The 15,417-nt window shown below is 39.5% G+C and overlaps 1 protein-coding gene across 1 annotated transcript in view; it reads left to right on the top strand.

Annotated features, from left to right (window-relative positions):
• The window catches only part of ptprfa (protein tyrosine phosphatase receptor type Fa), a 347,360-nt gene that overhangs the window by 206,374 nt on the left and 125,569 nt on the right, over window positions 1-15,417 (top strand). Inside the window, 2 exon segments of the mRNA XM_071202945.1 lie at window positions 6,914-7,102; window positions 11,265-11,282. Coding sequence (XP_071059046.1) covers window positions 6,914-7,102; window positions 11,265-11,282 — 207 coding nt within the window.

Raw genomic sequence — 15,417 nt, 5'->3', positions numbered from 1 at the left:
AGCTGGAAACCTCATATCACTCATGTAAAAGCAAAACTCGCAATATTGGGAAAAGCCAGACACATTCTGGACTACAACTCATTGTATACTCTATATAACACACTGATATTGCCATATCTGATTTACTGTGTGGAGATTTGGGGAAACACGTACAAAACCAACCTACAGCCGTTATGCACATTACAAAAAAGGGCTATAAGAGTTATCAATAATGTTGGATATCTTGAACACACTAATGTATTATTTTTGAAGTCACACATATTGAAGTTCACTGATCTGGTTAAATTTAAAACGGCACAAATCATATACAGAGCAAGACATAATCTACTTCCTAGGAAATTAAAAACATTGTTCATAGACAGAGAGGGTGGGTATAATTTGAGAGGAAATCTACATTTTAAACAACTCAAGGTCAGAACAACTCTGAGAAGTACGAGTATAACAATCTGTGGGGTGATTTTATGGAATGGTTTGGAGCAGGAGTTAAAACAAAGCACAAGCATAATTCAGTTTAAAAGGATGTACGGAAACACTTTTTTGGAAAACTATGAGAATGAAGAAAGGTGATTGAAGATGAGAAATTATTGTATGTATAAATGTAAATGTAAATAACTTGCATAATGATTTAAAGGACAATCATTGATAAAGTAAGGGGTGGGAATTAATAAGCATTTGCTTCCTCCTACTCCCTTTCGGACACATATGATTTAAAAAATATATATTATTATTAATATGAAGACTTTTTGTATTATGAATGTGGATAAATACTATTTTAACAATACGGTATTCTGTTTCTCACATTTGTTATTTTGTTATTTTTTTAATCTGTTCGAAAATAAAGATGTAAATGAAAATGAAACAATCCACTATCTGGGGAAAATACAAGCAACCATACAACTCCCTTTAATAATAATAATAATATCAATATTGTTAACTTCAACCAAAGTAAATTTAAATAATGGGAAAAAATGTGTTAATTGCCATGGATGTGGTGTTTGATATAGTTTATGTTCAATTTAAACTATTTTAGGCAGAAAAACGTATATAGACTAAACCTTTTTTAATAATTTACTATCATTTAGAAAGGTTTTTGTGTTGCACAATGTTGTCCATTTTAGACATAGGCTTATTATATTTACAGCCCGTAATGACATTCATTTTCTGGGCTCAATATGTGTCTTGGCTGTTTTCCTTGTGATCACTAAATTCCCCTTGTTTATAATATTATCACAGTTCCAAGCACACGAGTGCTTTTGTTTTGAAATCACTTCCGTGAGTTTCGCCCCGCCCCTAGCTCCAATGAGCATTAGACCATTTAATAAGGTAAAAAGCAAGAAGGCCTCTGAGACGCTCTTCCGTTTACTTGTTTAATAAAGAAAAACAAATGGACGGTAGATACACAGATTCCCTTGCCTACCAAAGATACCTTTGCCAGAAAAAAATGTCAAGACTCATAGCACATTTTTCCCAGTTGTCTTTTTGGTTCCAAGCCATAATGCATATAAAATAAAAAAATAAAAGGTTTGCAATACTTCCATAATTGTTTTGATTTTTGGAGATATTGGGTCGCCAGCTTGAACCACTGAGCTCATTCTGCTATTTTTAATTCCCAGGTCAATCAATAATCTGTAATTATGCTATAAGTAAAGAACTCAAAACTCAACACCAATTGCTTTAAGTCTAAATAAAAGTAAACAAAGAATAACATTGATATGAAAGAGCTGTTGTTTGCTGTGTGTGGGATGGTTCCTTTTATTTAAATGTTGTATGAGGCTGCAGGAAGCTTAGACTTGCAGTCTAGACAGGGATTACTGCCCAGGTAGTGTTCCCAAGTGTTTTAATACCCAAACCAGGAACCCAACTGTCAGAATCAATCTGTAACCCCATTAGGCAAGTTGGAGGATGTTAATATCTTAAATCTGACATCCAGTAGCAGTATATTAGCATCATTGCAGTACTAACATTGAAGCTGTTCTGACTCAGCTGTCAGCAAAGCCTATTACTTGACACAGCCTTGGGACCCAACTCCATTTACAGTTGACTCAATTCAAACTTTAAATTGAGTATGAAGTTCACCTAATAATGGAGCCTCTCAATACACTCTCCAGGTATTTGATATGAGAAGTCTATAAGGGCAAAATACTTTCTATTTGACTGTGAAGAAAATCCACTTCCTTAACTCGATGAAGTGAATTCTCATCAGTCAATGAAAAGTGAGCACAGTATTAGAGGTTGTCTGAGGAGGTGTTAGAAAGGCTGTTTGGCCGAAGCTAAGTTATTGACTGTCATATAGAATTATTGCAGGGTTTGAGGGTTCAGAGTGAGTTTCACATCAGCACAGAAGTTTTATATCAGTCAGTTCTATAATGTGGTTTTTAATGAATATATTTTCATTAAGGTCTCCTATTATACTGTTTTTCAGATATACAAAAAATGTCTCTGAAGTGGAGGAGATTCAGGCTAATGGTTACACAAGCCAAAAAAATCGTTATGACATCATAAAGTGGCCACAATCTGATCAGCTCATTTTCAGACAGGTTTTTATATAAATGGATCAGGACAAAAAGTGAGATAATCTTTTTTCCACAGAGGGGACACATGTTTATGTAGAAAAGACATGAAAAAGTGGATTTTGCACAATACTGTAGGTCCCCTTTAAAAGAAACCTTGGATTTTTAAACTGTAGCTTGAAGTAATGACGCATGTGTTTTTGGGTTCATGGCCTGAAGAGACAAGAAGAGGTTTGTGTTACCGTCTCTTCTCCTAGAGAGGTGATACAAGGAACAGAATGACTGACAGGAGTGGACATGTCAGTACACCAGCATGAAAACTCTCTTTGTCTTACAGCCACCAGCATCACAATGAAAGCTCTCCTTGTGTTTCTGTATTGTTTCCTGACAAACCTTAAACCATATTGAATTGTTTTTCGCTGTGATTCAAATAGGATTAAGTTCTGAAGTCTCATTTAAAAGTTATTGTAATTCCTCTCCTCTCAAGTTTGTGGCTTGGAATGACTAAACTCAGAGAACTCATGGGTGGATATCAGGTGTCTTTGGACAGCTTCAAAATCCTACATAGGTAACCAGCGCTGGTCTATTGTCATGGAGCATGTCAAAGTCTCAGTTATTACTTGGGACCATGTCACCTGAGACAAGATAGAGGTTATAGTGTTTCAGCAGGTTTCTTTCAGTCATCTTAGACTTTTCAAACAAATGCAAATCCATTTCTGATTCCCAGGGATGAGGCGCCTATCTTTTGCGTTCATTTGAGTAAGTGTGGAATGATACATTTGATGAAATGGAACCGTGAGTCAGTTGAGTGATGGATGTCTGTTAACAGAGATTACAGTTGTGGGTGAATACTGTGTGACGATCGTTCCAGGAATGCCTAAAAGTGGCCTCTGTTAGTTAGGAAAGTCTACTCTCACCAAAATATTCTAACATTTGAAGAGATACATTCTTTTAAAGCCAATGAATCTTTAAGCCAATGAATCTTTAAAAAACACACTGAGTAAATTAGAAGGTAGATTGACAGATGATGATTTAATCTTGATCAGTTAGTAGTAGTCTGTAACGTTGACATAGTTACAGTAGGCGCTTGTAGCAGGCCAACCTCAGTGGTTGCAAAAATAAGTCCAGTTGATAGAAGTCTATGAACAAATAACCCACCTTCGCACTTGACTTATTTGCCCCTAACCCTAATCTTTTCCTGAAGATGTAATTTTCTAACTCTGTAGTTTCAAGTCCTATTCAATCCTGTTGTTCATTTTTAGTCTAATTTAGAGTAAAATAAAAGAGAAGTCAGGCTTTGGTTTAAACACTTCTACCAGAAGACAAGATTGAACATTTAGTTGACACACAAGTAAGAACCCAATAGCCCGAAGGTCGAGTTCAGGTTATGGGATTCCCCAGGATACGGGTTAAGTGATTGCAGCAACAGGATTACTAAGTATCTCCTTAATCATTTATTTTGGATCTAATATTACCTTTAGGACTTTATTTTAAAGTAATACAGCTCGTGGGATTTATTTTGTCGAGACCTGGACAATGGCAAGGAGAAACTCCAAAGAGCACTTAAAGTAACTGCGTGTTCTACTAACCATCAATTAAATTGCAAAATAAAAAATGTGGGTAATGTAAGTCGGTAAGGTGTGAATGAATGGTATTTTTTTTTATAAAGGAATCATACAAAGTTCATTAAGAGAGTCTCTTTAAAGGTGGTATCTTATGTAGTGAGTTATTAACACCAAGTGCTCCCATTCCAGCTCCGATTTAAATGAACCTGAACAGACTGGCACTGTTCTATGGAACATTAAAGGGGCCCCTTTTGTTTGTAACCTTAATTCTACCAGAATATGCATATGACCTAATGTCGATCCACCGCCCTCTGATACCCTATTTGTAACAAATAGTGTTTCTCAGTAAGTAAGTAAGTAAGTAAGCAAAACTGTATTTATAGCACCCTTCTCAACACGGATGTACAAAGTGCTTTACAGACAGTACACAATACAAAATACAACTATAAAATGTAGAATAAAAGGCATAAAACACAGCAAGTAAAATATAGCATAAAACACCAATGTAGGACAGCTACAAACTCACCTCCTCCGACGCCCCAAAAGCCTGTCGGAAAAGGTGAGTCTTTAGCTGCCCCTTAAAAATCTCCACTGAGACAGAGGCTCTCAGTTTCTGGGGGAGTTCATTCCAAAGCCTTGGGGCCACCGCCTCAAAGGCACGGTCCCCCTTAGTTTTTAGCCTGGTTCGGGGCACCCTTAAGAGGCCTTGCTCGGAGGACCTCAGGGCCCGGGTTGTCCTGTAAGGGTGGATAAGGTTGTGAATGTAGGCTGGGGTTTGGCCATGAGCTCTATATGTGTAAACTAGGACCTTAAATTGGGTTCTGAGATGGACAGGGAGCCAGTGCAGGGTGGAAAGGATCGGAGTGATGTGGCATGTTGTTTGGACCGAGTGAGTAATCTGGCTGCAGCATTTTGGACCTGTTGTAGCCGGTGTATTGATGTTTTGTTGAGGCAGGGGAACAGAGCATTACATAATCAAGCCGGGATGAAATAAAGGCATGGATAGCCATCTCCAGTTCTACGTTGGATAGAAAGCCCCTGAGCTTGGCAATGTTCCTGAGGTGGAAACAACAGGTACGGGTCAGAAGTTTGATGTGTTTATCGAGTAGCATAGCCTGATCGAAGGTTACACCAAGGTTTTTTATGTTTGCCCTTACGTTACCACTAAATGATCCCAGGTGGCTTGCTACCTTAGAGGCGATGTTATCAGCCGCTAAGTTCAAGACTTCCGTTGTTGACTCATTGAGCTGTAGGAAGTTGCTTGACATCCACTCCTCAATGGCAGACAGACACCGGGTGTTTAAAGAAGTATATCTGAATATCATCCGCGTAACAGTGATAAGAGACACCCTTTAATTGGCTAATTAAGGGGCCTAAAGGGAGCAGGTAAAGGGCAAAAAGAAGGGGGGCTAAAACAGAACCCTGGGGCAGGCCGCAGGATAGGGGAGTGCTGTGTGATGAGAACGGGCCCACCGCCACGGAGGAACTTCTCCCACTGATGTACGAGGCAAACCACTGGAGGGCAGACCCTGAGATGCATGATGGCGTGGTCCACTGTGTCAAACGCTGCACTCAGGTCCAACAACACCAGAACTATGCAGTCACGTGCATCCAATGCCATAATGATGTCATTGGAAACCCTGAGGAGAGCTGATTGTGTGGAGTGATGTTTTCTGAAACCTGATTGGAATTTGTCAAGGATGTTATTGTTATTCAGAAATGTGAAGTTGAGTTGGTTAGCAACGACTTTTTCTAAAACTTTTGACACGAATGGGAACTTTGAGATGGGCCTGGAATTCTTCGGGAGGGAGGGATCTAGATTGGGTTTTTCGAGGAGGGGCTGAACAACTGCCTGCTTAAAAAATGATGGGACGGAGCCAGAGACAATGGAGCTGTTTATAATGTGGAGCAGGGGCGGGGCGACACATGAAAAAACGTATTTTCGCATGGAAGTTGGTAAAAAAAATATTAAAAAAGGGGCACTTGTACACCATCATCCCAGCAGACTGACAGTCTGTGGACAGTGGGTGGACACCTGATTTATTAAACAAAGATACTATATTGTGTTTAATTCATGTAGTTATCTAAACAGCATTTGTAAAATGTATTGGCTTTGGCATCCAAAAGTCACTAAGTTACATTACTTTCATATTATGATACTGAGATCAGGTTCCTGAATTATTATTTTGAACAGGTAAGAAGTAAATGTAAAGGAATACATTTTTTTTAAAAACTCAGAATGCATTCTACTCGGGGTGAAATTGCATCGCCCTTGCTTTTGTTCACACCGATCCATGACTAATCCAATCCAATCCAATCCACTTTATTTATATAGCACAGTTTAAAAACAGAGGGTTTGCCAAAGTTCTTCACAATGAACATAACATTATAATAAAATATAATATTACACGAATAGATAAAAAAAAAAGCACACATAAGAATAAATACAAGGCACATAAAGGCTATGGACAGACAGTGAAAGCATACAAATAGGTATGACATAGCTCAGACTGACTGGTAAGCGAGGGAAAATAGGTGGGATTTTAGGCGGGACTTAAAAGCTTCATGAGTGGGTGACAATTTAACATGAGGGGGCAGGTCGACAAGACATTCCATGAACGGATTAGTCATGCTGTGGCCCAGAAATATTTACATTAGAGGTGTATTTTACTATGAATGTCATGGGGAAAGCTCACAAGTTAAAGGTTGTGGGATGAAAAGGGAAATATCAACGCGCTGGAGGCTGAAGAAAATCTGGTGATTGACTGAAGGCTGAGCTTGCTTCATCCACCTTATCACAGCTGTCAGAATTCCAATGTTTCTTTGTCTCTGTCACAGAAGACCAGATCCCTCATGGGTTCCCCACCATAGACATGGGCCCCCAGCTGAAGGTGGTAGAGAGAACACGTACTGCTACGATGCTGTGTGCAGCCAGCGGGAACCCTGACCCCGAGATCTTCTGGTTCAAAGACTTCCTCCCCGTGGACATCAGCAGCACCAACGGGCGCATCAAACAGCTGCGTTCAGGTAAAGCTTCATCTCTACATCTTCACACACACATCTCAGAACCAGTGCTTTACATTCAGGTGATGATAAGTGAGATTACTAATGAGTAAGGTTACTGACCTCTATGTATGAATTTATTGGAAACATGCGAACAAAGCGGAGAACATTTCCAAAATCACGCTCAAATCGAACCCTCAGCTGAATGGTTGTATGCTATATACGCCGCTATACTCTCTCACTTGACAGGTGCACAATCGACATCCAAATAACAATGATTAGATGAAAGCACACTATTAGCTTAAGTTAGAAATAAAAGATCATGAATTGCTGTAGTTGCCCGAGCAGCACCTGTGTGGGAACCGTGGGATGCCAACAGTGGTTAACACTCCACAGACAGTGATGAATGTAAAAGCTGAGGCAGCCATGTGAAGCAGCTTTGTGAGGAGGTGGCCAGGATCCAGAGGAGAAGATAGGGCATCTTTCTCCACGGAGCCGGCTCCCAGCAGCTCGCGGCAGAACAACCCCGTCAGCTGCCCTTTCGTTCTCTCACTTTCTGTGAGAAAATAGAAATGTTTCATTCTTGCCAAAAGTCGCAAGCACCTTGACAACATTGGAACTGCTGTCCAGGGCCAACATTTTTTGCCAGACCTTGGAGTGGGAGTAAGAAGCAGATCACTGAGGGCCCGGGGCCCCTCAGGTGGCTGCTCTCATCTCGACACTGGCAGGAAGAGAAAGGTTGAAAGACTCAAGGATATCATTGGCTTCCACTCTGAGGATTTTCCAGAGTTAGAGCCTGGGCTTTAGGTAAGGAAAAATGCCATGTATTATTAGCCAAATAGCATGGCAATTTATTTCAATTTGTTTCATAGGCCCTGCCGTCCCATGGCAGCCCAGAGCAAAGATGGCTGACTTTTTTTCTCAGCCACACAAGAATAGTGAAATATATAGCCAAGTGCAAAGTCAGCACTCCAATTTATTGTTTCAATAGAACTCATTATATAGAAAAGTAATTACATTTGCGCTTCAGTTAGTCCGATTAAATGACTTTGATCCATTAGGAAACATTAATAGCATATTTTTTTCAATTTAAGACCTTTGCTCTCTTTTGGAAAAGGAACAAAAAAGGTACAGTGAGGCTTTCTCTGGTGCTCCAGAACTCATCTGTCTGCTGTAATTACAACCAAAGCTTGTGGGTCAAGGAGTGATGTGACCCAGACCAGCGATCAACTCTCTGGATGCTGGACCAGCGGGATCTGAAGGCAAGGGGATCGGACGGGAGAAGATAACCGAAAAAGACAAAGCTCTGTTGTGGTAAACAATGCTGGAAAGACACATCAGGTTCCTGGTTCAGCAGACAGGTTCTCAAACAATGCAATACAAATGGCCACAACACCACCAGTCACTGAAGACTATCATGTGGTAAAGATTTGTGTCGGATGCTGTGTTGAAAAAGTGTGGCTATTAAAGTGGGACTCCAGTGAAAGTGTTCCAACACCAGAAATGTGTGAAACTTTGCAAGAGACAGAGAAGAACCGTTAAAATAGAATGAGCAAAGGCAGATATATATTGACCTTAAATCTTCAATACTGCTTGAGTTTACATGTATTTGTTCTGAATCGTTTGTTAAAGAATGTTGACCTCAGTAAGGGATTTTGGTCTTTCGGATATTCTATTAGCCAAATAATTCCAATCAAATTAAGCTATTATTAGGTCTCAGACAGTGTGGTACATGGGGTGACTGTGTTGAAAGAGGTTTATAATAATCTACCAATCAAGGGGTAGGGGTTTAAACCATCAAACATGTTGAGTTGTCCTTGGGCTAGATGGTTAACTCAAAGTTGCTTCGGTTGGCATGTCTCTGTATTAAGTGTATTTGCTGTATATATATTTTTTTTTTTAAATGATAAAGGGAAAGTTCCACCTTGAACCCTCTAACATTGGGAACATGTGTGTATGTTAGCCGAACCATGTTAGTTGGGTTAGGGTTAGGGTTAGTCCCTGGATGTATGGCTCATGCATAGTGAGTGTAGTCACTAGGTTAAACATAATGAGGAACCAGAGCTGGAAGACCCTTTGATGTTATTGAGATCGGTTCATCTGTTCTTTTAAAGCATTGACGTTTTCCAGTACGTTATAATGCCACTGGACAGAAAGAACGGTGGAAAGAACAGCAACTCTCTGTACCTCTGAAAACAAGCAATCCAAAGTGCTGAACAACGAGAATGGTCTATCACAGAGCTTTGATATCTGTTAGAATGTAATTTACTTGTGCATGGTGTACATATGAACAAGCTGTAGTCGTCCTTGATAGTGGTGTACAAGATCAATGGATGTTCGCTTTAACAGCCAATCAAATGTTCATGGTTAATCATATTGTATCCAAAGTGCTTTACAATGTTTGCCAACCATTCACACACACAGTCACACACCAGTGGCAGCAGGCTACCGTCAATGGCAGTTCTTGGTCCATTGTCTTGCCATGTAGAGAGCTGAAGCCTCTGAACCACCAACCATTGGATCAGTGGTCAACTTGCTACATCCTGAGCCATGAGGCTTATTATTCATGCTTGGAAAAGGCAAAATGGGATATTTTGATGTGCAAAGTTGCTACGATATTCTAACCGGAAATACGAGGACTTCCAATCCCTTACTCTACGGCAGAAAAATATCCATCCTAATCCAGACATTGTGAAAATATAATAAAATCCTATTATTTTTCACAATGAAACCCCACAACCCGTCATGAACCTGTCTAGCTATGAGGAGGACGAGGACAGACATCATGGCGGGTCTCAGTACTGCCCTACCCGGCCCTCTGAAAGCTGCTGATGACCCCTTCATCAGACCCCAGGGGCCACACAGCTTCCAGGCACCCCCCTTTTCTGTCACCTCCTATCTGAAACTTCTTTGTTTTCTTGTGGCCTTAAGAGCGGCATGGTTTATTATCCAGATCCCTGATATCTGCATAGTAACCGCCCCTCTGTCTACTGTTTGCTGCATATAACATGATATGCCCAAATGGTGCCAGTTACCAAAGGTCACCTACACCAGGGATATTGCTAGGTTAAAGGAGCAAACGCTACTACTGTGTGTATGAATAGTACTAGGACTAAACGATGAATCAACTGTATCTGAGTATTGTTTATTCTGTGAGAAGAAAAACGAAAGAAGTATGTCTTTCTTACAGTAAATGATCCAGGTAATTGCCCCAAACCAATAGAGTTGGTTCTGAAGTTAGATTTATTTCAATGGTGTTTCTGAGCAATTAAATGTTTGGTAGTTAACTTTAATTACCTTAAGTTTATCTTTTGTTTGGATAATTTTACCCAGATGGATATAACTTATTCTGCATCACAACTAAAATTCTAAAGATCTAAAACTAAAATATAGTATTTTGTTGCTAGTGATTATGTGTCATACCATCGTAACTTGTTTAGCACTGTTGTGTGCTTGATTTGAATCCAAATAAAAGCAATTCAAATTGCAATTGTAATATTGTTTAGAGTTTGTTTCTCCCTTAATAGCGAACAGGGAAAACGTTGGCACAAGATTAACTGCTCTAAATGATGCAACTGTTAAAAAAAAAAGAGTATGCTAATTTCGGGGCATTATGCTACAAAAACCAGCCCTTGAGTTCCTCTCAGCCTTGTTATGGCAGGATGCAGGACAAATGTTCGATGAAAAGTGTTGATAACAGGTAATGTCAGGGGAGAAGGCAGGTGTTGGGAACTATTATCAGAATTGCCAGATGAATAACTTAAATAAGCATCTTGTGCAATAAATAACCAGGTGCACAAATAACAGACTGCCGTTGTAGCTGTGGTTTCAATTCACACATTATTGAAAATAAATGGTGCTTAACAAGAGTTTATGAGGAAAATAAGACATCTGAACAGAGGAAAATAGTTTTCACTCAGAATACATTTTGCACAGTTGTCATTTATGTAATTTATTTTGTTTGGATATTATCAGAAGTGTATTACTCAATCTCAGCTAACATGTTGACATATTGAACATAACATAATACCTTACATATTATTGGATATTTTGTCCAGGGTGAGATTAGCATTCTGCTGTGTTTCCTCTCTTTGCCCTCCAGCCATCTTTCTCTGTTTCACGTCTTTTCTTCTCCTTATGCTAATGGTTATTTCTAATCTTATTTGCATTCAAATAACCTCACCAGGTGGTACACCAATCAGAGGTAAGAATGCTGGGTACAGAACATGTTTTCTCATCCTCCTCCTCTCCTTCATCACCTTCACCTCCTCCACCTGCTACCTAAGTACGTCCCATTTCCAGCTCGCTGTTCACTTTCCACTCTAATCTTCAAAGCGCGTATGGTCTTATATACAATATACAGGTAGACACTTGGCAATGATGGTGTTGCCACTTATTTCAACACATGCCCAACTACTGTTCTCACTGATTTACAAGCAGGTTATCATTATGCTAACACATATCAATACAAAATCAACTCCAACAATTGATCTACAAATTAAAAATGTGTCTGTGGGAGATGTTTTTATAAACAAGACAAGTCAAATGTTGATAACTAGCCAGCCAAATGTTGTATTCAGTTTCTAAAAAGTTTGGCGCAGTTGATTTAACCCCAGTTCAGAAATGTGGTCTTTGGTTCATTTCTACATGGTTGTCTAGTATATCCAACATTACTTACCATAACCCTAAAATATCTCCATCGGTCTACAAACACTACAAACCAAATACAAGGAAGAGCTCACCTTCGTGGCGTGAATGCAGCATGGAGAACATATATTGTTAACACCAGTGGCGAGCCGTGACTTTTATACCTAGGCCCTCTGACCCCCCCTTCCCTCGAAAAAAAAGAAGAGATATTACGTCTCAACGTATACTTCAGCGGAATATCAAAACAGTGGTCCGGGGTGCAAAACGCATCAATGACAGCGACCCTCTACCACACAAAACAACACCATTTATATAAACACCTATCATGACAGGGCACCCACAGCCAAGTAACAATTACAAATGAATTAAGTCGGCACGGCGGCCCACATTGAAAATGACTTGGGCCTACCTTTGATGATCAAATCACTGAAACACAAAGTCCATCCTGTCCTTTTGGATGAAGCACTTGCGGGTCATGCAGCTGATCCTTTGCCACTCCAGTTTATCATTGTAACTCAATCTTGAAAATGACTCGGTTAATAATTTCGCAACGATGTCATCACTATCACTGAAGTGAGCCATCATGAACGAACTTATGCTAATCATAAATCTATCGATCATAAATCTATCAATTAGATTTATGAATAAAAAAAAGTAGGATAGACATGTGGATAGTGCTGCGTACCTGGACTCACATTCAGGTTCAGGTCCGGACTCAAGTCCGGAGGTTCAGGTTCAGGTCCGGACTTATAAGTCCGGACCTGAACCCATGGCTTGTGTCAAGTTGCGTGAGTAACTAAAGTGAACTTATTGTGAGCTAATTATCAATTGAAAATTAACTCATAATCAACTCAAATTCAAACTTGTCAGGTTTATTGTGCTCCCTTCCAACTTGTGTCTACATTTCTCTACAAAGTACAAATGACTTATGACAGCAACTACAGTGAACTACTACAAAGTTCAAACATTTATTTCATTTACCAAACTAAAGTAACCAAACAGTCCCTGAGCTGACTGAGCCTAAATCCCTAAAGCGTTGCTGAAAGGTAGAGTATAGAGTAGACTATACACATTACACTGTTACACACCTACTATAGTATACAGTATAGGCTACACTGTATGTACAGTCAGAGTGTACTGTACTGTCTGTACACCATGTATTTTCTACAACTCTACATGTGTACATTATACAGTACATACTACATACATAGTGATGTACATACATACTGTTAGAAATTCAAATCAATGTTGATATGGCGTAATTTTGAATTAAATACACTATTTAATTGAAATCAGTTTTATTCTTAAAAAAAACGGAAGTTCACTAACTATTAACTTAATACTTTTATTCTGAAAATTATTCACTTCCGGTTAGCATTAGCATGTGGCGAAATGCTACGTTTTCAAACCGTGAATCGAAGGTGAAATGACATGTGATGTTGTACACTGAGCACACTGGGATTAGCACTCATTTATTGACGCTGAATAACGTTTATCAGGGAATGTTTAAATAACCACAGACACCAGAATATAGTAAGTGCTAGTTTTTTTGCGAGTCCAAGTACCGGTTCCCGACGTTCCGGTTTTAACCGGACTTGAACCGAAACTTTTTACAAGTCCAGTACCGGTTAGGCGTACCGGTACGCAGCACTACATGTGGATATTATCCGGCTGAACACAACGTGCATTTATCTAACAGGTTCGTTTTCCACAGACCTTATTTCGAGCTATTTTCCAAAATCCTGTGGAGAAATCCCACTGCTTTCTGTCGAGGGAATCCGAGCGAAGCTTACTTCTGGGTTTTAGGACGCGTCACTGCACCACTTGCATAGACCTCACAGCGGGCGGAACCTGTCATAAAGTCCGTGAAAATAAAGCCCGCCCATTTAGAGGGAAGATATGATTGGTCAATTGTACTGTCATTTGACATTACTCTCTCGTTGAGTTACTATAGCTGGCCCTCTGTGAATGTAGAGAGGGACCAAGCTCTCCCGTCTTCACAGTAACTCGCAGAGACGGCATTTAACCCTTCACATTCCAACAGAAACTGAACAGGCAGATTCGAAAGATTTATTTCTTTGGAAATATTATTTTAAATACAATTAAATCAAGTTATTTTGGTAAAATTAATGAAAAATGTAACAACAACAAAATATAAAAAATAATATTTAAAAAACAAATGTTTTTTTTTTAATGTTTAATGTTTTTTATTATTTTTTAGAATATCTTAGGCCCTCACAGAGGGCCTAGAGGGCCCTGACGGCTCGCCACTGGTTAACACGTTTAAAAGACCAACTGCTACATTATCATATATCCATTGACCATATTACAACAAAATGATATTCATACATGGCACCAAGTCATATACATTAGCCGTTTTGCACAATCACATATTTCAGACAAAGTATTAAATATAGGTTTTTAGGTGGTCATAAAATAGCTGTTTATTCTGGGTTTGACTTTGATTGACAGCTATCAATCATCCCTAACAAACCAACCCAGTTGCGTGAATTTTACCAAAAAAGTTCAGGTGACAAAGCACAACAATCCACACACAGCCAACACATACAAATGTTAGCTTAGCAGCCTACTGTTAGTTCTGATCAATTTCACAGCCTATGTCATGCTATTGAGGCAGGTCAATGAATCCGTTTTTATATGTATAACCTTACCTATAAAACCTCTGTATCTGCACACTGTCCTTAACATCTGCAGAGAGGGGGACCACATGTTCCATTATTGAAGGCAGCTGAAGGTTAAATGAAGTTGTATCAACTTAAAGGTAGGGTAGGTAAGAATGGAGAAACCAGCTCGAGTGCGCTAGAATTTGAAAGTACGCAGTCGGAAAAAAACTGCCACTTCCTTACAGAGCCCCTCCTCCAACACACACGGCCACGCACATGACCAATGAGGGCACGAGATAAGTTTGTGCACAGATGGAAGGCTGACAGGCAGGTAGGCCATCCAGTCATTTTAGCCGGGCCGGCTCAGATGATTGGTCGTGCTTTTTACAGTACCACGGCTTCCACAGATGAATTTTTTTAATGTATTTATTGTCAAAGCATTTAATGAATTCATTGCTATCGAGATGTTAAGAGTATTCCATGGAATATAACAAAAAGTGTTTCTGAAGTGAATTACCTACCCTACCTTTAACCAAATCACACCTTCTCTGGCAGCGCTGAAAAACCGTGTGTTATGTCAAGAGGTTAAAGCAGACATTTAGAAGCATACGTTTGCGATTCTCAGGAGACAACCAAAAATGATCGTCTAAAAGACCCTCACCATGCATAAGTGTTGAATGTGCAATGACAATCACCACAAAGTGGGGGGTGACAAATGGATAAATAGATTAAATTACTTCACACTTCTACAATGGACTGGACTGACTCATAATGGGAGAATGTTTAGATACACAGCTCTTTCATTATCGTTTTGACACCATGTTTGGTGATATGTAGGAACACATCTCACCTACACCATGTGTCGATGTGTCAGAGAGAGATTCATTTAATGACATACAACGTTCTGCACCACATCCAACAGGGATGTGCCTATACACACATTAGTTCAACTGCTGATTGTTTTGTTCATAAACTAGTTCTTAACATAATCCATCCCATGTTGCATTTCAGGATTGTATTCTGAAATATGTACATTTTTAACCTTTCATTTCTTATTGTCCACTGCAA

Source organism: Pseudochaenichthys georgianus, chromosome 4 (genome assembly GCF_902827115.2).
Source record: "Pseudochaenichthys georgianus chromosome 4, fPseGeo1.2, whole genome shotgun sequence".
NCBI classification, from domain to species: domain Eukaryota; kingdom Metazoa; phylum Chordata; class Actinopteri; order Perciformes; family Channichthyidae; genus Pseudochaenichthys; species Pseudochaenichthys georgianus.
The sequence above is the reverse complement of the archived record's forward strand: the minus strand, read 5'-3'. Positions and strand labels throughout refer to the sequence as shown.